Below are 24,579 nucleotides of genomic sequence, written 5' to 3'. Positions count from 1 at the left end.
AAGATGACACATATCATAACTCATACTCCACAGCACAATCTATTTGGCTCTAGTATATCAAGTTGTAGAAAGAGCTATATAACGAGGCGATTAGCACCATTTTTTCTATTATATTACATGCTTCTTTTTCCTTGACAGTGATGGAACAAAAACAAAGTGTTAACTAAAACCAGACTGACAATATAAACAAAGTGGCGAGCAGTATTGGTGAAGGTGTAATACCTGTCCTGTGTTTGTGTACTGTATGTGTTAGATCCATTAAACTAGAATGGACATCACCCGGTAAGCCCAATGGCATTCTGGGAGGATATGACGTGTGGCGGAGGACTCTGCCATGGTGCGAAGAGCTACAGACCCAGCAGGCGTTTGCTCCTCAGGCTCACTGCTCATACCTGGAGTGCCCTGCAGAGCGAGACTTCTGCGGCAAGACATGTTATAAGCCTGAAACGCAGGTAACTACTCACAAACCTCATTTAAACTGTTACGCTCAGATCATTAGTTTTGCTCGTAACGTATTCCATGAAGAAACAGTGACGTATCAGTTGGAGCGGCTGGTATTTATCTATGAAGTACAGTGCCTGTGATTGTTTTCAGTAAACAGATTAACTTGTCTTCTGCGATTGCTGCCATCCTGGTGTTATTGAAATACAGCCAACTTGGCAAGCAAACACAGGCCATACGTCTCCACCAGCTTAAATCAGACAGTAATACACTAGAGACAAGCACACAAAGAGAACACAACTCAGATAAGGACAAGAGCTCTCAAAGCTGTAAAGCAGTATAATAGAAAAATGAGTTTCACAGAGGCAACATGACACACTATTGTGATGATGTGTTAATAGAGCTCCTCTTGAATTCAGCATTATCCATAGTTTAACACCTTGTGAAAGGTGTTTTGTTTGATTCTTTATGAGCACCACTAGGAAATATCAGCTGTTGTAATTAGTCATGTCAATTTATTGTGTTGTTTTAATTATAAAAAAGACTCAATAGAAAGCATGTATTGAAAATTCACACTATCTATGTTCTAAATGCATTATATTGAAAAATGTCTTGGCTCTTCCAAGCTTTATAATGGCAGTGAATGGCTGTTGGGATTTTGAAGCAAAATAAAATGCATCCATCCATCATAAAAATACTCCACACTGCAAATAAAGGCTTTCTAAAGCGAATCACTGTGTTTGTGTAAGAAAAATACTTTAAAAACCGTCATTTCTTGCTTCTGCTAACTGTTGTACGCACGTTTGAGAGAGTAGCTATTCACTTTATTTTGCTTCAAAATCTCGACCACCATTCACTGCCATTACAAAGCATGGAAGACATCAAACAACAAGATCTTTCAATTTTTTTTGAGACAAAAAAATATGCTCAATATGTCATTTATTTACTGAGAAACATGATTCAGTGTTAAATATTTGCAAGTTGCAAAAGTATGTGAATCTTTGCTTTCAGTATCTGGTGTGACCCCTTTTTGAAGCAGTAACCGAAGGTAATATATTTTGTAACCGTTGATCAGTCCTGCACAACAGCTTGTAGGAATTTTAGCCCATTCTTCAGTACAGAAACACTTGAACCCTTTGATATTGGTGAGTTTCCTCTTATTAACTGCTTACTATGAACCCTAAAATTAACCACTAATCCTAGAGATTCACATACTTTTGCAACTCACAAATATTTAACACTTGACCATTTTTCTGAATAAATAAATGACAAAGTATATGTTTTCATTTCATTTGTTTGAGTGGGTTCTCTGTCAACTTTCAGGACTTGTGTGACAATTAACTTTTTGGTCATACTTATGCAGAAATATAGAACATTCTAAAGGGTTCACAAACGTTTAGGCAGCACTGTACACTTAGAATGGCTTGATTGTGAGTAAATCATGGGGTAATTTTCATTTGAGTGAACTGTCCCTTTAACAGCTCTTATCAGTGTACTTCTACTGTTGCTAAAATTGTGTTTTGAGGGCAATTATATACTGTATGCACAAGCCTTCTTTTTGTGCTGCCTTTACACATAGTGGTTGTAATTCTCAGGAGTTTGATAAACCGGGTTCAAGTAGGTTCAAAAGTTCAGCCCTCTCTCAAAGGCACAGCAGAGGAGGTATTTACTGTATGCCATTTTTCTACTGGAAGCTGGGCCAGAAGGTAAGGACAATGTCAGTGGCTCAGGGCAATACAGATTTTTCAGACGCCACAAGAGTATCATCTCAGCGCTGTAGAGAATCTATCCTGCCCTGATTTCTCGCCAAAGTAGGCAGTGGAGTCCGGCTAAATATAGCCCGCCGCTGTGGAGCGAAGAGGTGGGCTGGATTTCTACCTGCGCTCACATGAGCCTCTGCGGGCCCTCAGGGCTGACGCATTGCCACCTCTTAACTTCCTAATTGCCTTGAGGAGTGCAAAACTTGTATGGAAAGTGTCTTTGAATTGCATGTATTTTTAATTTGTTGCAGGTATGCTGTGCAGGAACTGTTCACAGCCTAAATCATTCTCATCTGTGTTGTGAAGAGCATTATGTTCCAGCTTTGGAGGATTCTGGTAGTGTGTGTTGTGGAGGTCGGTTTGTCCAGCCTCTCTCTCAACACCAGTGCTGTGGAGGATATTACGTACTAGTTCCATCAGGTATGCACTGCATTCAGCATTAACGCAGCCAGATGTGCCAAATCTCAATATTTCTTTCTTTTTAAACATTCCTTTGTTTTACATGATCACGTAATGTAGTTGATTGTTCTGTGTTTTGTAGGAGAGGTCTGTTGTCCGGACTCCGTGGAACGGCGTGTATCTGTCGGTCTCGGGGACTCGTGCTGTGGTGGGAGACCTTTCATGTCTGGAGCCGGACAGATCTGCTGTGGGGGGCGTCTCTATAATGGCTTCAGCTCGCAGTGCTGTGGAGGACAGCTAGTTCCTAGAGAGACAGTGTGCTGTGGGGATGCTGACCAAGGAACGCCCTATAAACATGTATCAGGTCAGCTTGGAGAAACATGCTTGCCAATCAATGTTTTTGTTTTCAGTCACAACTGCAATGTATTGTACACTACCATTCAAAAGTTTGGGGTCAGTCTCTTATGCTCACCAAGGCTGCATTTATTTCATCAAAAAGCTGTAATACTGTGAAATATTATTAATTTAAAACAACTGTTTTCTGTTTTAATATATTTTGAAATGGAAATTATTCCTGTGATACAGAGTCTTTAGTAGCTGTGTGAATTGAAAATACACCTAATGGAAAACACGTCAATTGTTCAAAAACTCACATATACCGCAAAAAAATTTTTATGCTCGCATGAGGTGGTTTTTCAGGCAATACAGAAAAAGAATATTTCCCGAAACTGCGATCGAAACAGCTTTTTTTTTTTTGCGTACTACAGCCTTCAAGAAACACCTTATATGTGGCTGCTTACACAAGCATTGACTACACAATGCTTGAATAAGCGGCTCTCCGCGCTGCTTCTGTAAAGATAGAAGCCTACGTCTGCTATGATTAAAATTAGTGGCTAGTTCTGTGGCTGCGACATACGTAAACCTACCAACATCCATAGGCGTGACTTATTGCGAGAGGAAAAAATTACGTTTCAGTCGCATAACAGTGGTTAATGGAAACGCTGTCATTAAGCAACATTTTTTTCTGTCGTCATTTATAAAACAATGAAAACGTTTTCCACAAATCGGTAATAGATACACACCTACTGTCACATGATTCTTCAGTAATCATTCTAATATAAGATCGATCAATAAACCAGATAATAAATCAGTTAGAATAGCATTCTGTGCCCTACAAAGTCTGTTTACTGAAATTTCTATCCATTCTGTTTTTCATTTAAAAACATCAAATTTGTATTTATTTTAAAACCTTTTAATATATGAAAAATGCTAAAATCTCTGAACATTTTTGTATGAGGCAAAAAAATTAAATCAAACTTTTTTTAATATGATCATTTGCTGCTCAAGTTCCTACTATTATAAATGTTAAAGCCATTTATAATACACAGTTGTGCTGTGTAATATTTTTGAGAAAACTGTGAAAATGTGTATTTTTAAAGGTTTATTAATTAATAGAAAGATCAAAAGAACAGCATTTATTAATATTTTGTAATGTCTGTCACTTTTGGTGAATAGACCAGTTCAGTGTTTGCAAACAGTGATGACATCTTTTTGTGGGCGGAGCTTATCTGGTTGCAGAAAATTACAGTTTTGATGTAGCAGTCTATAGAGCCATGGAATTCAAAATTCTGACTTTATTATCGCAATTCTGAGATTAAATCTCTCAATTCTGATAAGAAAAAACAACTCGTCATTCTCTCTTTTCCCCTCAGCTCTGGCTTTTTCCCCTGAGAATTGTCAAACTCACTATTATTGAGTTAAATCGTTATAAAAAGTCTGAACTAGCAGATATAAACTTGCATTTGCGAGAAAAAAGTCCGAATTGTAAGATAAAATAAATAAATGTTATGTAAAATGATAATAGTCCAATATCATTGGTCCAATCATTGGTCCAATATTTCAAGAGAAATCAGACTTATCTGATTTGCACTTGCAGTCCATCATAACCCATGGATCTGCATTTTCCACATCACACTTATCATAAAACAGTCCATTTGTTATAGCCTCTTGTCAGGGAGAAGAATTGCACTGTAAGGACCGCCTTAAAATCCTCTCCTGCAAAACAGAAAACGTGGAACTAGTAAACTTTAAATGGGCCAAAGCACGTATGGCCACTTCATTGTGGCTAAGTTTAGCCCTCACTCCTTAGTGACTTTCTAATGACACTGTGGTGGAGTGTCAAAGGAGCTGAACCCTCTTGGGGTCACCCAGGCTCCCCCGCAGTGCCCCGCTAAAGTGGGCACCTGGGCACAGATGGGCTGGATGGGCACTGGCCCTGGTGTCAGCCATCTTTGTCAGGCTGGATGATGGAGCTGAGTCTATCTGAGCACCAACTAGAGCTGTGCCAAGCCCACAGCGGGCTCCCAGGATGCAACAGAACTAATGGCCACCATGAGGTCAGTGGCACCAGTGTATTTATCATACAAACACATTCTCTAAGTCTTTCAGTGGCTTTTCAGTAGCATCCTGGGATTGGCTCCAGTAATCATTTTCAGGCTTTGGTTAATCACCCTGCCCTTGATATACAGTTTTTCAAAGCTGTCCCCTTTTTTAGGGAACTTAATAACTTCACTACATACCTGGAGTTATTTCAGAAGCTAACAGAAACATTTTTCTCCAGGTTCAAACACGCCACAGCGCTCACTCACATTACCTCTCTTCCTTTGGTTCATCTTACTGAAATAAGGCAGATGAAGAAGTCATCGCTCATTAAAGAGAGCATCCTGGGGAGAGCATATGTTATGATGGATAGTACCGTTAGGATAACTAAAGGCCATTTGCCTGGTAGCCACACCGCTGGTGCGCGGTGCTGGGGGCTCACGCCGCGAGCTCCACGCTGGCTCCTGACTCTGTCAGCCTGCTCTATTATTGAATGAGCTACTTAACCTTGATAAAGACACCCCGACTCCCTCAAGGTTCCGTCTCCTTTAGCGGCGGTGAGTGTCTGTGCAAATATAAGCTAATGGACAGATAACGCAGCATATGCCATGAGATGATATCCTCTTCTATTGGCTGAGGAGGATGTAATGTGAGTCAAAGCTGAAATATGCTGTAGACTGTGGCAAAATGAGTTTTGGCGAAAAACTAATGGGTGCTTAATTAGATTTATTAGGTGTATGGCTGTACATTTCTTTAATTTTTGATAGTGATAATATATCATATGTGAGACCTAGTGTAACTAGTTAAAGGGATAGTTCACCCAAAAACGAAAATTCTGTCGTTAATTGCTCACCCTCATGTTGTTCCAAACCCGTAAGACCTTCGCTCATCTTCAGAACACAAATTGAGATATTTTTGATGAAATCTGAGAGCTTTCTGACCTTCCATAGACAATTGACACATTGAAGACCCAGAAAGGTAGTAAGGACATGATTAAAATAGTCCATGTGACAGTCAAAACACAGTCACAAATTCAGGAGCACCTTCTAATCAATAATCAAAAAATCTGATCAAAAATTAGCCTTCCCACTGCGAGGTGGTATTTGACTCCCTAAAGTGATTTACAGGGGAATGTTGTTTTTACCTTTGTAATGGTATTTCCTTTATTAAAAGTATAGCATCTTTTATGTCAAATTATATATATATATACATATATATATATATGTATATACATATATATATATATATATATATATATATATGTATATGTATATATATATATATAATTTGACATAAAAGCTTATAATACATATACATATATATGTATATATATATATATATATATATATATATGTATGTATATATATATGTATTATAAGCTTTTTACAATTTCTAATTAAAACAACAGAATAACAACAAGTAGAATGAGAATAAATTACCAATCAAATTAAATCAGTATTAACAAAATTAATTTGTACTACAGAGGTGGCACAGAAAAACAAAAAAGTGGCTTGTAGGTGTATTGTGGCTCAGAGGTGGCATGAGTGGTGCAGTCAAATTCATAAAGTCATGTTGATGTTAATGTTTTAAATATAAAATTTTGAATATAGAAATATTTAATGATTTAAATAACTGAAAAGATACTTTAAAATGAATCTAAAACTGCCAGTAGGTGGCGACAAGTCACTGATTTAATTACTGAATCATTCATTCATTTGATTAGTTTGAACGGCTGATTTATTTAGGAATAAAGCAAGTGACTGTCTTTATGAATGGGAAATTGAATCATTGACTCACTAGATTGATTTTAAAAAGTGTGTTCATTCATAAACAAAACTCTGCTGTGTTTGAATGGAGATGCGAAGTAGCTCAGTTGTGAATGGTTCCAAACTATTTTTGATGATGAAATAGAGTGAAATCAGGCAATAGCGTTATAGTCAGACAGCGTAAGAAACTTAGTACACAATGTAATTACAGAAGAGTCAAGTTTTAAATAGGAAAAATATAGAAACTCTTTGGTCAGTTTTGAGCGAGATGCTAACAGTCTAATTAAATTCAAAAATCTGTGCTAAGCTATGCTAAAAGTGTTACCACCAGACCTGGAGATTGGCTGAATGGATTCAAAAACAGTAAAACTCAACTGTTTAACTCTAGGGGAGTTGGAAAATGAGCCTATTTTCAAAAATAGTGGCATGTTCCTTTAAGGCTAACATATTCATATTAAAAGCCAAAATTCTTCCATTTTGATTTCATGGGGACTTTCAGGTTCAACCACTAATGTCACATGGACTATTTTAATGATGTCCTTAGTACCTTTCTGGGCCTTGACGTGTCAGTTGCATTGCTGTCAATGCAGGGTCAGAAAGCTCTCATATTTAATCAAAAAATGTCTTAATTTTTGTTCCAAAGATGAACATAAGTCTTACTGGTATGGAATGACATGAAGGTGAGTAATGACAGGGTTTTCGTTTTTGAGTGAACTATCCCATTAATGCCTTCAAATGTTATTCAACCAATCAAATTTTAATTCCTATTACTATATTGCATAATATTTTACATTTAGATGTAATATAATATATGTTTAGGCCTGTCTTCAGAGAGCAATGTGTCTGTTCTTCTATTTGTATTTCTGAACTCTGTTGTTCAGAAATGCCGTGACATTGTGTTTAAGCTGCACGTGCTCCTCCAGATTGTGGAAATAGAATCACAGGCGGTTTTCTGAGGATGTCCCACTGAGATCCAGCTGATGGCCGATGGAAATGTGATTACCGGGTCCCCAAAGTGCGATCTGTCACACATTACACTCTAGCCTGTCAGGACTCGCAGCGTTCCGGCGCAGCGGAGATGGAATTGTTAGAGACAGCCATCAGCTGTTTGAAAAGCTGCCTGTGAACCAATCCCATAACCAGTCTCAAAAGAACTGCTATTAGTCAAATTACAAAAGAAAATTAACAATGTCACCTTTTGGGCACGGTGTATAAATCACTAAAGAAACAATCGATCGATCAATAAGCCAGATAATAAATCAATTAGAACAGCATTATGTGCCATACGAAGTCTCTAGTATTTTGCTTTTTGATGGATGATTACAGAGTTTTGTTTGACAATAAACACTCTTTTTAAACCTAATTTTATAGCATTATTGCCATGGTTTATATTCAAAATAATTATATCGTGATAAATAATATATTATAATAAAATATTAGATATTATAAATAAAACTAAATGACTATTTAAAAAAAAATCTATTTTTTACAAAGAACAAAGCAGTATTTATTTATATTTATTTTAAAACCTTTTCATATATGAAAAATCTTTGAACATTTTGGAGTGAAGCAACAAAATTGAATTAAACTTTCCAATTCTAACACAGTTTTGCAATTCTAATAACACAGGCTTAGAAAACATCGTAACCAAATATAGAACACATAACAGTTATATCAATATTAACAATGTTGCTTAATTATAACCTAAAATTAAACCTGAATTTCACACCAGTTACAGAAACAAAGACATCTGTTTGAAGGTGAACTGTGAAACATTTCATCATCCTCCATGACAAGTTACGAAAGCCTTTAAAGTGTCGAAATCCAATCTAGTCTTCTGATTTTTTTTTTCCATTTGAGACACGAGAAACAGTTTAGACAATAGCCTTGAGTAATACAGGGTATTACAGTGAATGTCCCGCTGTCCTGTTTAAAGTTTAGATTTGGATTACAGGGTTTTCTTGGTGTCATACGGAGAGCTCTTTTAATATCTGCTTATGTACAGAGCTTTGCTTAAAAGCACAGTGCCTGTATCACAGTCAAGGTTAAATCTGAATATTTTACACCATTTAAGTGTTAAAAGCTTTAGAGCTGTGTATGTGTGTGTGAGAGAGAGAAGGATCATAAGAGTGGGTGTGGAAAATGGCTGTTACGATGTCAAAAAAGTGCAATAATTAAATATGTTCTCAAGGACACAATGACCATTTGCGAGTGGAAATGATCCCGGTGGCTGAATGCGTTGGTGTCTGCGTTGTATTTGTTACTGCACGAGCGCTTCATCATGGCTCATATGTCCTCATATTGTTCTGCCAAAACTGTCTTGCAAATGACAAGACATGAATGCCAGAGTGGGAATCATTCTGAACACACACGTCTGGATCTTTTTTGCTGAGACCGATTGGAGATCATACAGATTAAGACCATTTTCTTTCAACACAGTTATGATGATAGCTTTTCTTACTTTAATCATGCCTAATAATCTCAGTTAATATCCTTGAGCAATTAAAGCATTTTGCATGACTCAACTACAAATCACAAAGTACAAACTTCTAATCCTTTGTACATGTTTGGTTTAGAAATAGTGGTGATGGTGATGGTTGTGAAGTTTCAAGTGTTGTTTTACGTTTTAAAGATTTTAAATATTACTATTAGGTAATTATAGGTCATTATATAAATGAACAATATCACAAGTAGCAGTGCGTTTTGACGGTATATCCACACGGCTGTGATTTGGCCGTAGGCAGGAGGCTGTAGGCCATTGAGGAAAGCGATATCTTTGTCATACTCTTCTTTCATCTGTTAAGGGTGATTACCAATAACAGCGCTGCCAGTGCATTTGTTAGCTGCGTATTAAAAACTGTTGTTGAAAGTAAAAATAACTTCCTTGTTCACAACCCTGTTTCAGTCCTTTTCAGTGTAAAAGTCTTTACAGCCGACTCATTCATGAAAACAGTCTGTTGTTGCCATTTAATGGCGGAATGATGTAACTATCATTATCACGAACACACACAGTATTTACAATAGTAAATACTATTAATAAATACTACTATTATTTATATTAAATATTATTCCTTGAATAATAATATTTAATAAACAACAACAACAGCCATCATAAAAGTTGCTAGGCAGTTCATTCAAAAGTAGTGCTCTGATATACAGTATTAAATTTACATAAAATATAACGATTTTGCCCTCAGCCAAAATTCTTTGCTCTGGAACAAATTGTAATTTAATGAAATCAAAGATTAATTTCCCTGTTACTCAAAACTAATTTATCTCATGTTTAACCACTATAGAGATATCAGAGCCAGTGACAAATTTCAGAAGATGCAGCTGAGGTAAGGCTGCTCTCGGCAGGTTCATGAGTGCCGAACGGCCACTGACGCCCTGGAGCTCACATCTCCGAAAACATCTAAGCAAAATAGACATTATCTTTATTAAAAGAGAAGTCCACTTCCAGAGCAACAATTTACAAATAATGTACTCACCCCCTTGTCATCCAAGATGTTCATGTCTTTCTTTCTTCAGTTGTAAAGTAATTATGTTTTTTGAGGAAAACATTTAACAATTTTTTCTCCATATAATGGACTGATATGGTGCCCCGAATTTGAACTTCCAAAATGCAGTTTAAATGTGGCTTCAAACGATCCCAAATGTGGTTGTAATTGATCCCAGCTGAGGAAGAAGGGTCTTATCTAGCAAAACAGTCTGTTATTTTCATAAAAATAATACAATTTATATACTTTATAATGTCAAACGCTCATCTTGTCTTGTTCTTCCCAACCTCTGTTTTTTTCTGGTTCATGACAGTTAGGGTATGTTGAAAAGCTCTCATCTCATGTTCTCCCTCAACTTCAATATCGTCCTATATCACTGTTTTACCTTTTTTGTTAAGGGTGTTTGATCTTCTTTGCATGTTCACTTTGCAAAGACTGGGTCAGTACTTCTGCAGTGATGTAGGATGATTTTGAAATGATTTTTGAAGTTGAGGGAGAAAATACGATCAGAGTTTTTTTGACATACCCTAACTGTCTTGAGCCAGAATACACAGAGTTCAGGGAGAGCAAGACAAAACAAGCGTTTGAGATTAAAAAATATTTAAATTGTATTTTTGTTAATGAAAATAACCGATCGTTTCGCTAGATAAGACCCTTCTTCCTCGGCTGGGATTGTTTACAACCGCATGTGTGATCGTTTGAAGCCGCATTTAAACTGTGTTTTGGAAATTCAAACTCGGGACACCACAGCAGTTCATTATATGGAAAAATCCTGAAATGTTTTCCTCAAAAAACATAATTTCTTTACGACTGAAGAAAGACATGAACATCTTTGATGACAAAAGGGGGGAGTACATTATCTGTAAATTGTTGTTCTAAAAGTGGACTTCTCCTTTAAGAAACCAAATATTTGAAGTCTAAACAAGTACATTCTCGCCTAAAAAAACTTCTGACACAAAAACGAAAATAATTTTGTGACACAGAAACAGTATTATTTATCACCATGACACTCGCTGAGAGAAATAGTGCAAGCAGAGTGATACAAATGTTGAAACGGTTGGAGTTCTGTTATCACTAGAATATCGCACCGCTGAAAAAGACTCTCAGCCAATCAGATTTGAGGACCAGAAATAACTGTTGTATAAATATTAATATATATCTTGTCTCAACTTTTTTTAAATGTTAATTGATGTTAATTTAGATAAAAAAAAAAGATGTTAATTTAAGATTAAAAAGTCCCATTTGTTGCATTTCCGTCATGTGCATTAAAAGTTTTATGTTCAAACTTAAATCTCCCCCTTTTGTTCCTCCTTTCAGATTCCCCAAAGAGCAGTGAAAATATTACTGCTGCCCAAGCACTTTCTGTCACATGCAACCGCAGCCAATGGATGAAACGAAGAAAGTCAGTTTAATGTGCTGTCCTTTCACCTCTCCCTCAGGAATGCCTGGAATAAATAAATGAATAAAACAGCCAGGCAACATTGTTTTTTAAACCGACCGTTTGATAGCTTTGAAACATTGCTTTTTTCTGTTCCTCCAATGACTAAAGTATATTTTGTTTAACCAGAAAAATACATGCAACTGACAAATCAGTTAAAGATGCCTGGAAATGATCATTTGAAAGAAAAAAAAGGATTAATAAAGCAAAAAAGCACCTTTTCTTTCAAATATTGTAATGTCCACTGTGTAAAGTTCGTCATAAAGAGCATTATGAAGTTTTTTTGCTCTACAAGTATGACTTTGAATGCTCTCAGCCATCATTTTTGTTTAAAAAGTGCTTTTGTTTGTTCGAAGTTTTAGTTGTGCTATCCAAAGGCTTGTGTAAGCCACAGCACACATTTTTATCAGTTGCTCATTGCATGCTAAATATTTACTTATCATTAAGTGAATGAACCTTAATTCACACAGCCTAAGCACCTTATGCTCGCCTGCGTTCACTCGCACTCTAATGAATGTATGCAAATCCATCATAAATCTGAAGATTAGCTAAATCATTTTGCGGTGCTTGAAAAAACAAAGCGTGAGCTAAAAGGGGTGCTCGTGTTTTTGCGGGCAGTGGCTTTCCCTCCTGTTCCTTTTCATAGCAAGACAAAGGTGGAGATGGAGGAAAATGAATTGGTTTAGCTGACAGGCCAAGGTCAAGTGCGGAAAACCAAATAGAGGGACATCCCCAGCCAAGAGGTCAGGGTGTCAAAGTTCACTGGTCTTTAAATAAAATATCATGAAAAATGCAGCGGGGCATGGATGGGACGGGACGGCAGAGCTATTTTGGAAAAATTGTTGAGCTGTTTATTTGCAAGTCATTGGAGCTGAAGTAATGCACCCTGGGAATTGCCACCAAACGCAGCGCTGCAACATCTGCTGTCCCTAAGTGAGTTAGAGCACGTCAGACATCTTTATGTCACTGCAGAGCCGTGATGGATGCGGCCCCTAGAAAACGTTGCATAAAAATCTGCTGCGCCGTTTTGGCCGTTAAGTGAAATTACTATTTAAATTAATGGCGCTGTCACAGTTTATCTGTGCAAAGAATGAACGCTGATTAGGGTATTAAACAATTAGCAATTTATCATACTGGGGGTTGATGGTAATTATAGTAGTGATGGTTTACCCAAGGAAATAAACCAGGAGTCACTTCCTGTTAGAAGAATATTAAACTGCTTTTCAGAAAATTCTATTCTTTCCCTCGGCCACGATCTCTAATGCTAATGAGTCATAATGCAAATAGCCCAAAAAAAAAACCAAAAAGTATGTTCATACAGTTTCACCTTCTTATTACAGTTTCAGACATATAATATTGCAAGCTTTTCTCAGTGTACACTACCATTCAAAAATATGGGATCGGGCTGCCTTATTTTTAATCAGAAATGCAGTAAAAATAGTTATATTGTGAAATATTATTACAATTAAAAGTAAATGTTTTGTTTCTTAATATATTTTAGAATATAATTTATTCCTGAGCAGAATTTTCAAGAAACATTTCTTATTATCAATGTTGAAAACAATTTGTGCTAATTCATATTTGTGTGATACTTTTTTTATGGATTCATGGATGAAAAGAAAATTCAAAAGATTTTTTCATTTGAAATAAAAATCTTTTGTAATATTCTGAAGGTTTTTATTGCCGCTTTTGCTCAATTTAAAGGATTAGTTCAGTTCCAGAACAAAAATATACAGATAATTTACTCACCCCCCTTTGTCATCCAAGATGTTCATGTCTTTCTTTCTTCAGTCGTAAAGTAATTATGTTTTTTGAGGAAAACATTTCAGGATTCTCTCCATGTAATGGACTTCAATGGTGCCCCCGAATGTGAACTTCCAAAATTTAGTTTAAATGCAGCTTTAAAGGGCGCTTAATGATCCCAACCGAGGAAGAAGGGTCTTATCTAGCCAAACAGTCGGTTATTTATTTTTTTAAATTACAATTTATATACTTTTTAACCTCAAATGCTTGTCTTGTCTAGCTCTGTGTGTTCTCTCTGTTTTTTTTCTGGTCATGACAGTAAGGGTACATCTAAAAACTCCCATCTCATTTTCTCCTCCAAAATTAAAATCGTAGAAATACCAACCCAGTTTTTACAAAGTGAACATGCAAAGAAGATCAAAAAAAGGTAAAACAGCGATGACCGGAAAAAAACAGAGTTTACACTGAGCTAGACAAGATGAGTGTTTGAGGTAAAAAAAAAAAAAAGAATATAAATTGTTCAATTTTTTTTTGGAAAATAACCAATCATTCCACTAGATAAGACCCTTCTTCCTCGGCTGGGATTGTTTAGAGTCCTTTAAAGCTGCATTTAAACTGCATTTTGGAAGTTCAAATCTGGGGGCACCATAGAAGTCCATTACATAGACAAAATCCTAAAATGCTTTCCTCAAAAAACATAATTTCTTTACGACTGAAGAAATAAAGACATGAACATCTTGGATGACAAGAGGGTGAGTACGTTATCTCTAATTTTTTTGTTCTGGAAGTGAACTAATACTTCAACGCATCCTTGTTGAATAAAATTATTAATAAAAAAAAAAAATAGATATCTTACTGAGCCCTTATGTTTGAACAGTAGTGTAAATGCAGGTATTTAAGCCCCATCAAACATAGTTGTGTTTGCAGTGCGTGTGTGTTGAGTCAGGCCTCTGAGAACGCGGTGATGCTTTTAGAGGTAATAGGAGAGGATGCAGATGTGGGTGCTGAGCGCTGATGGCTGATGGGAGGAGACAGTGGCCACATCGCCAGGTGAAGCTGATTCCTCACACAGCACGGCCGTCTGCATCTTTCACATGTCAGCTGCGCATGCAGCTCTCCGACATCAACTAGAACTGTAATGGCCACATGTTAGATGCCTTATTGATTTTAAAAATGTGCTGACTACAGTCAAAAATGGTGTCATATGCATTATTAGTTGCATTTCGGTTTAGTTTTGTTATTCCTCATGGCAACAATGCTGCATTAAAGTACGAGAATGAAGTCTGAATAAATTCCAAATGCAACTAAAACTGCAGTTCATAATGGATTATGATGATTAAGGTTTATTAAAAAGCAGTTTGTGTCAATATATTTCACATATAATTTGTTTTCTATAGGATTCATCTGCTGTGGAGAGCAGTACATCAACCAGTCCACTTCCTGGTGCTGCACGGGTCCCGGCGGAGAGTCTAAAGTCCACGTGGTGGAGAACAGGACGGCGTCGTTGAAGTGCTGCTGGTCAGAGGTGATTGATCAGGAGGAAGAGTGTTGTAATGGAGTGGGCTTCAATCCGCTCACATCTGTGTGTGCTGACAGAGCCCCGGCCAGCATCCTCATCCCGGTAATTAACACTTTCACTCAGAGTGACATATTCACTGTATGCTCGTTCAGCAATAGTTCTTCAGGATGAAGACTTAGTGGAGACTTTGCCCTCAAGCTGTTCTGTAGTGTCACGCCAGTTTCTCAAACTCAGATTAAGGCGATGCCTTGCCAAAATTTGCAGAAACAGATTATGGAGAGACTAGTACTATGTAGCTAGAGTTGTGACTAAATGTCTGGTCCACACTTCAGCCAAGAACTGCCACTGATAGGTAAAAACAAAAAGTTGATCGGGAATCATTGAACCCTCTATAATAGACGGAAATTAAAAATATATTGTAATCAGCCCTGTGTGAAAAAACAAGTGCTCTTTAGCATATTTAAGATATTTTTGATAAAATCCAAGAGATTTCTGGCCCTGCATAGACCGTATGACATCAGTGGTTCGACCTTAATGTTATGAAGCTACAAGAATACTTTATATGTGATTCTAGACCACAAAACTAGTCATAAGTCATGCGGGTATGTTTGTAGCAATAGCCAAAAATACACTGTGTAGGTCAAAATTAACGATTTTTCTTTTATGCCAAAAATCATGAGGATATTAAGTAAAGATCATGTTCCATGAAGATATTGTGTAAATTTCTACCATAAATATATCAAAATGTAATTTTTGTTTAGTAATATGCATTGCTAAGAACTTACATTTGGACAACTGTAAAGGCGGTTTTCTCAATATTTTGATTTTTTTTTCACACCCAGATTTTTAAATAGTTGTATCTCAGCCAAATATTGTCCTAACAAACCGTACATCAATTGAAAGCTTATTTTCAGCTTTTAGATGATGTATAAATCTCAAAAAAATCGACTCTTATGGCTGGTTTTGTGGTCCAGGGTCACATATGCGCATAGAAAACAAGAATAACGACTTTATGCAGCAATTTCTTCTCTTATTAAGTTATTTTTAGTTTCTTTGCACTTCATAAAATTCTCAGAAAATCATTGTAAAAACATGAGGGTGAGTAATTATTGACAGAACAGTGTCTCCCCCAGGTTTACAGGGTTTTTTTGGGGGGGTGCTGGTACTTTTTCGGTACTGTATTCTCTGTATAATAACAAAAACATTTATTTGTGAAGAAAATGTGAAGAAAAAAGTTCTAAACTCTACAATCTTTTTCTTTCTTTTTTATTTTCAGAAATTTTTGTGGTTTAATTTTTCTGTTAATCGAATGAAGGTAATAAACATTTACTTATTTTTAATCATGAAAATAAAACCCTTTTATTTTTTTGGCAAACAAACAGAGGTTTACTGTTAAAATTAATACATGGAAGAAAATGTATGTGAAAATTCCATTAAAAAAAGTTTTAATAATAATTGTAGAATTTTTTTCTACAGTAAAGTGGTTGATCTGGTTGTAATATTTATTTTTATGATTTAATTGTTTTATTTAAATTGGCCAGAAATAGAAATATATAAAGATGTGCATTATACTGTACAAAAGTAATACAAGAGTAATATATTTCTGTTACAAGTTAAACCATACTTTTATTCTGACAGGTTGCCGTGAAGTTTCTGTGTGTGTATAGTATGATATGATGCTAGTTTTCTCAAATGAAATGGTAAAATTCACATGAAATGACTCTCACAGCAGCTCTGGAGATAAAGTGTGTTCATGTCATCATACAATGAGACGCAGAGGCTGAAAAACACAGCAAGTCTCACATGTGCTTCAGTATTTGTGTAGTAACAAAACCGTGTTTCCACCTTTCATACATACAGAGCCAAGCGGAACATGCAGGATTCAACTCTAAACCATCATTGTTTTGATCTGGCGCTATATGGAAAATAAAATTAAATAAAATTAACTTGACCTTCAAGGGGGGCAGAGGGTGCAGTTGAGGGGGCGGGCCTAATATAATGGCAGGGGAAACACAGCAGAATTTTCATTTTTGGGTGAACTATCCCTTTAAGAAAACCTGATTTTCCATGTACTGAAAATTTACCAGAAAGCAGCCACACTACTAAACCCACCACTAACCTTCTGGCATATTCAGTGACTATAATATAATCCTCAAAAGTGTTTATTGTAGAAATTCAGTATCTTATAAACACATATTTAATTATAAATTTGGTTGGTCTCATTCCTAAAATTTGCATAATATCAACCAATCAGATTAGAGCGGCTTGATCCAGACTTTTATGTTCAGTTTGCATCAGATAATCAGCAAGGAGACTGTGAGACAAGACTAGGAAAAGACTGTCATGTGAAACTCTTTTTTATAATTAGCTGTTAGGTTTAGCACTGATAAATTGTCAGTGTTAAAGACCGTTACCGGATAGGTGTTTTAGTAAAGTAGTTGAGTTTTAAAACTCAAGCTGCCATGATGTAAAGTGGAGGTTGGAAATATGAGGCACAGAGCAGTGATGTATCTGCTCCTCTCCTCAGGAAGTAGGCACTCGCAGTCACACTTCATTAATCAGATTTGCTCGCTGTAACACAAGCTCATCGCGCACCCAGCTTGAGCTCACGAGGAAAAGAAAGAGACCAAGAAAAGAAAACTGGGATGGCGGTCATTAACTTGTAATTATGTCATTAAGGGGCATCCGTGCTATTTATTGAGACAGAGGACTCCATACACACCCGCTGGCAGCGGTACTTTGATACACAGCAGTTGTCTGATGACTGTTGTCACTAATGAGAGTGTGTGTGCGTATGTGTCCTTTAGGAGAAATGCCGCCCCAGTACGGTGTGTCCTGTGTCGGCGGCCGCAGGAGCTTACTGCGGCTTGTGTGATTTTAGCCCGGCACGGTCCATCTGTACATGGGTACCAGGCGAGCCGGTCCCAGCACACGTTTCATCTCCCTTTGCTACTGCCGCCACCCAAACAGAAGCTCCTCCTGCTGCCGCCCACAGCCAGCTCTGCCCATCCTCAGAGGAGCTGATATACAGTGGAGTGGCAAATCGATATAGTTTCACAGGTAAACAGTTTACACACACACACACACACACACACATTCTACTACATTTGATCTTTTTTTACTTTCTTTTTATTTTAATTTACCAAAAATATATATATATTTTTTTAATCTAATAAAAATGACAGAAAAACAACATTACTAAAACTTAAACCAAACATAAACAATTTTACAGAAAATATTAAATTAAATCTAATTCACACACACACACACACACACACACACACTTTAATTTAACTTTTTTTTAATGTAAATTAATTGGACCAGTGTTATTATTAACAAAAATGAAACTAAAACTGAAAAAGAGAAAACTTTTTTTAAAATAAAAAAAAAGTGCAATAAATATAATTAAATCTAATAAAAATGGACCAGTGTTATTATTAACAAAAATGAAACTAAAACTGAAAAAGAGAAAACTTTTTTTAAAATTAAAAAAAAGTGCAATAAATATATATTTGTTTTTTAAATCTAATAAAAATGACAGAAAAACAACATTACTAAAACTAAACATAAACAATTTGACAGAAAATATGAAATTAAATCTAATTCATACACACACACAGACACTTTAATTTTACTATATTTTTATTATATTTTTTTAATTTCACTATTTTTTTAAAAATGTAAATTACTTGGACCGGTTTTATTATTAACAAAAATGAAACTAAAACTGAAAAAACAAAAACAAAAAAAAAACTTTTTTTTAAATAAAAAAAATTGCAATAAATACACACACACACATATTTACACATTAATTTTAATATATTTTAACTTTTTTTTTTACTTTCACTATATTTATTTAAAAAAAGATTAATTAATTGGACCATGGTTGTTATTATTAACAAAAATAAAACTAAAACTGTAAAAAGAAAACTTAAAAAAAAAATTATTGAAATAAAATATAGATAGTACATGAAAAGCCACAACTGAAATAAAAGTAAAGCTAAATAGATATATATATATATATAAAAAAGTTATAAAAATTACAGAAAAACAACATAACTAAAACTTAAGCTAAACATAAACAATTAAACTGAAAATATAAAATTAAATCAAATTCATGCACACACACACATTTACACTTTAATTTTACTATATTTTACCCTTTTTTTACTTTCACTATTTTTATTTTAAAAAAATGTAAATTAATTGAACCAGTGTTGTTGTTGTTGTTATTAACAAAAATTAAACTAAATCTAAAACAAATGTTAAATAACATTACATTTGTAAAAAAAAAAAAAAAAACATTGAAATAAAATATAAATATTACATGAAAAGCCACAACTGAAATAAAAATAAAGCTAGATATATTTACAGAAATGCAACATTACTAAACCTTAAGCTAAACATAATCTAGTTCACACACACGATATGTCAATATATGTTTATATGTCAAATACTAGATAAATAAAACAAAAATAACAAAATAACTGCACTCTACCATAATAACAGAACAAAATTAACAGAATAAAGAAAAATGAAGTGTGGATAAATATATTAAATTGAATAAAAATTGTGTACCCGCTTGTGTTTTGTAACATTTTAAATGTGTAAGCATGAATTTATGATTGTATGTGTCCCATATAATTAATTAATATAAAAGCAGGGCCATCATCAAGAGGAAACGGGTGATAATATTTTCATAACAAATTTTTTTCCCCAAGCCCTGTGAATTTAGGCAACAGCCCTGCAAACGAGAGCCAAATGTATTCAATAAACAAGAAATGGTATATGCCCAACATGCTCTTTTATGTAAAGACATCAAACCGAATGGCTCACGCACACACAAAAAGGAAAGTGTCAGTCATTTCGGGGATGTTCCTCACACTGTAAACATCTGCACATTTCATGCGTTCACAAGACCAGATGCTTTAGTGTGTATTAATTGTCGTGAGTCATAAATCTCGGCTGCTATTCCGAACTCATCGTTAAAACTTTAAGGGCGTTTAGAGCGCCCCCTTGACTCGTACACTTATTTATCTTTTCAGGGGGAGTGCTGGCCCCTCGTACTGGCTCAACCTCATCTGAGGTGTTATTTATTTGGTTAGTTACGTCTGTTTAATCAAGACTAATGCCGGAGTTGAGGGGGCTGGCTGGCACGAGGAGAGTGATTCTAGTCAGCGCTGTGCCACCATCTGGGCAGAAGCGTATAAACCTGTCGTGGCCCTGCACTCCTCCAGATGTTTCTCACGCCCCCATACCCGCACCCCGGAGAAAGATGACACTGAGTGCTCTCGGACAAATGCTGCACAAGCGTTGATTTGCCAGCCACACAAATATGAACGATTTCACTTCCTCCTGACTTTGCGTAGTAAACACCCTTCAGGCCTTTTTGGGTATTGTGAATTTTGAAGTCATCATGAAATCAAAAATGACCCTGGTTAAATCTAACCTTGTATGCCTATAGTGCTGTGACCATTATATATTATTTTAATAGACAAAAAAACATGTTTTACATCCAAACGTGTTTTTTTGACAACACCACTCTGCTCCATTCTAGTATGAAACCCAGTTCAGTATCCGAACAATTGCTTATAGATAAAATCACTGTACATTATATTTTCTTGTTGAAAGTATGTTTTAGTACAGCAGTATGTTTTCGTTTTATTATTTACAAAAGAAAAGAAAAAAAGTAAATTGGTATTTCTTACAAGCAAATGTACAAGCAAATACACAGAATTTAACATTTTTTCTTATACATTTACTTCTATACTTGTCTTGTATATAAAACTTACATATGTTGATTTTTTGTAAATAAGTTTGTTTGGTTAAATTTAATTATTATTATTATTATTATTATTTTTACATAAAAAAGAAAAATAGTAAAATGGTATTGCTTAATGTTCAAGCGAATGGACATAATTTAACAATTTTAAAATAAAAAGTACAAATTTAAAAAAAAATGTTTTAATGTTTTTAAAAATTTTAGATGAATTTTACATACACTTCCAGTCAAGTTTTTGAACAGTAAGCTTTATTATTTTTTTTTAAAGATTTTTGAAGAACTCTCTTCTGCTCACCAAGCCTACATTTATTTGATGCAAAGTACAGCAAAAACATTTCTTTTTTGAAATATATTTACTATTTAAAATAACCATTTTATATATGAATACATTTTAAAATGAATGTATTTCTTTGATTTCAAAGATGGATTTTTAGCATCATTACTCCAGTCACATGATCTTTCAGAAATCATTCTAATATTCTGATTTGCTACTCAAAAACATTTATTATTATTATTATTATTATTATTATTATTATTATTATGTTGAAAACAGCTGAGTAGAATTTTTTTCAGGTCTTTTTGATGAATAGAAAGTTCAGAAGAACAGCAATTTATCTGAAATAGAAATATTTTGTCTTTATCATCACTTTTGATCAATTTAAAGCATCCTTGCTAAATAAAAGTATTAATTTCAATCATTTCTTTTCCAAAAAAAAGCAAATTAGCATATTAGAATGATTTCTGAAGGATCATGTGACACTGAAGACTGGAGTAATGATGCTGAAAATTCAGCTTTGATCACAGAAGAGACTTCTTTAAAAAAACATGAAAAATCTTGCTGTTCAAAAACTTTTGACTGATAGTGTACGTGGATTTTTATATAAAATAAAATAAAATAAAGCTTGGTTAACTTTATTAATTTATTGTGAGACTGTGTCTTGTCCTCTGAGAAGGGTATTTTGTCATCCTGTCACTCCTATAAGTGCCTCCACCTGTCTGATGAAACCCATCTCGGAGATTTACACCCATGACTCCCCAAACACACGTTTACAACAAACCACTGTATTTCTGATAACAAAGAGCTTTACAGTAAACGCAGGGTCCCTGGCTACTCTTTAAACTTTAGTCTTGTTTTAGTATGAAGACTGAGACACTTTAGAGACTCTCCAATGGTGCCGTCAAGAGGTTCCATGGTAATTCTGAGGAATGTGTGCATTTGTGTGACAATGTGTGTTCTCTGGTGCGTCATTTCAGACTCTGAACTGGACCCGTACACCACTTATGAGTATAGAATCGGTGCCTGGAACAGCTTCGGCCGTGGGTTCAGTCCCTCGTCTCGTGTCACTACGAAAGAAGACGTACCCTGGGGTGTGTCTCCTCCTCACTGGAGCCACGTGGGTCTGCGTGATGACATCATTCAGCTTGAATGGTCAGCTCCAACCAAGCCCAATGGTAATCATCCCTCTATAACAGAGTGAAACCAATCCTTATTTATTTTTTAAGAATATATATTTTCTTTACAACGTAGTGTAAATGACTTATCCTCTTGTAAATTTAACATCTTTATAGTTACAAACGTTTTGAATTAAAAATGCTGCATAGTCTCCCCTCAAATCAGATCAAATCAGAGCAAGTCATTTTTTGTTTTTTTTGCTCTCATGGTAATATTGTCGTATGTTTATTCAGTAGAAGGTTTGGTTATGTAAATGATTAATCACGGAGAGAATCAGTTTGGGTAATCCGCGCCTGAAGTCGTGACTCTCCGAAGATTTACTCACATTTCCCCCAACAAACCAGAAGACGGGGTTTTTCTTCGGGCTGTAATGATACGACTCAGACAGAGTGGAACTAGCTGATTGTTTTATCATCTCTCCTCTGAAGACCTGCCTGTTATTAAGCGTAATCTGCATAGCTCGGCAGAATAATTTATGAAGAATGAAATTCACATGCGCATAAACACTAAGTGAGAATAACAAGCTTCATTTTAGGCAACTTCTGTGCCACTTAATATGTAAAGAAACATGCTGATTGCTCATTAGGACTTCGCTCTGTGTGCTAATCAAACGGCTTGCCGTCCAATCTGTTGTGATTTTGAAAGAAAGTTAGTCTATCGGTTTCACTGTTATGCTGAGTGTTGAAGCTACTTTTTGACCCTTTGTGTTTTTTTATACTGTGATAGGCGAGATAAGTCACTATGTGATCCTGCGTGATGGACAAGAGCGCTACCGTGGCACTGATCATAGCTTTACTGATGCGGGAGGAATCCGACCTTTTCAGGAGTACGTGTACCGGCTCAGAGCCTGTACTGCCGCCGGCTGCACAGACAGCACAAAAGTGAGTCTTTTTCTCATTTGTCTCTCATCTTGATCATTGTAGGCAGAAAATCATGTACAGTACAGCAGTAAAGTATATATCATTTCTGTTCTTCTAGTGGTACCAAATGGTATTGCAACAATAATGATTGTTTCCATACAGGTTTCCCAAACACAACCTACCATCTGTTGACTAAATAAACAAGCCTGCCCCAAACTTACATTGTCGGTTGAGATGATATTGCTGTGTCGGGCCGGTAGGCAAGGCCCTATGAAATCGGTTTTATTTTTTCCCAAATTCCATTTTTTTTTTCTCAATTCAGTTTTTTCGGTTTTACATTTTAAAGACTAGTTTTAATGGTTAAATAAAATTTTATTGATGCAAAAGCTTGTCTAACTATTTGAAATCATGAAGTTTACACAATTTATAGGGCCTTATGATTTCCACGATACAGATCATGTTGTGGAATTTGTCAAAGTTAAAATAAAAGTTCGGTTTAACTTGAAGATATTGTGGCAGAAATACATTACTATTGTTTAGTAGTTCGTAATACTACCACTACTACAAAAATTAAAACCTTATTTTTTAAGGAATAATGATACAATATTTCCTCAGTGTTTTATTTGTAATAGTAGATCCCCTTTATCCATCTTATTTTTCCAGTAAGAATGGGTGCGCCATTTGTAAGTTTAATGTGTCTGGCTTCCAGTCTCATCTGCGTCCAGCTATTTTTAACTGTACAAAAACAGTTAGTTTTGATGCTTGATATTGCAAACTGGTGTGTCTTACCATATTATTTTAATGTATTATCTTAATTATAAACACACCGGTTTGTAATGCAAAAAGTTTTACTGTTTACTGCACATTGTTTTTATGCATTCAAATAATTAGACATGCTGAAACACAGAATTTGGTAACAATAAAACATAAGGTGGAAAAAAATTAAAAACATTTCATAGGCCCCTAAGTATGTCATTTTTGTTAAACTTCTAATAAATTGATGTTAAATAAAGTTTCATGATTTTAATTAATTAGACATGCTTGATTAAAAACTTTTAATTTTAACCATTAAAAAAGACTTTGCAAAAAATTCAAATGGAGAAATTCAACTTTAAAATAAAGCAGATTTTATAGAGCTTAAATTTAACAGCAATTTATTACAATTTTACCACAAAAGTTACATTTTTAAGGCCCTATGAAATACATTTTATTTATTTATTTGTTTATTTCCACATTTAAAAGCATCTGTAAATAACTGATTTTATCAAATGTATTTTTCTGTTTATTTTTTATTGTTATTTATTTTCTAGTAAATAAATTTTGGTCAATAATTGTTCTGGTAAATATATTTAAAAATAATGTTTTAGTAATAAATGTTAATTATTAGTAGTAGTACTATCATTACATTAAGTAATATATTTTTGTCACAGTTTCTTCAAGTTAAACTGAACTTTTATTTTGACAGGTTGCTAAGAAGACCTTTACGTTTCTGTTTGTTTATGATATGATGATAGTTTTTCTCAAAAGAAATGGTAAAATGCT

At 35.0% G+C, this 24,579-nt stretch overlaps 1 protein-coding gene across 1 annotated transcript in view; it reads left to right on the top strand.

The window, feature by feature from the left end:
* ush2a (Usher syndrome 2A (autosomal recessive, mild)) overlaps positions 1-24,579 on the top strand; it is a 269,523-nt gene that overhangs the window by 187,074 nt on the left and 57,870 nt on the right. The window contains exons 48-54 of the mRNA XM_051132845.1: positions 254-452; positions 2,453-2,621; positions 2,743-2,964; positions 14,821-15,044; positions 17,750-18,002; positions 21,979-22,176; positions 22,904-23,058. Coding sequence (XP_050988802.1) covers positions 254-452; positions 2,453-2,621; positions 2,743-2,964; positions 14,821-15,044; positions 17,750-18,002; positions 21,979-22,176; positions 22,904-23,058 — 1,420 coding nt within the window. The remainder of the gene's footprint in view (positions 1-253; positions 453-2,452; positions 2,622-2,742; positions 2,965-14,820; positions 15,045-17,749; positions 18,003-21,978; positions 22,177-22,903; positions 23,059-24,579) is intronic.

This window comes from Labeo rohita, chromosome 17 (assembly GCF_022985175.1).
Source record: "Labeo rohita strain BAU-BD-2019 chromosome 17, IGBB_LRoh.1.0, whole genome shotgun sequence".
Taxonomy (NCBI): domain Eukaryota; kingdom Metazoa; phylum Chordata; class Actinopteri; order Cypriniformes; family Cyprinidae; genus Labeo; species Labeo rohita.
Note: the sequence above shows the minus strand (reverse complement) of the source record. Positions and strands in the feature narration are given on the sequence as shown.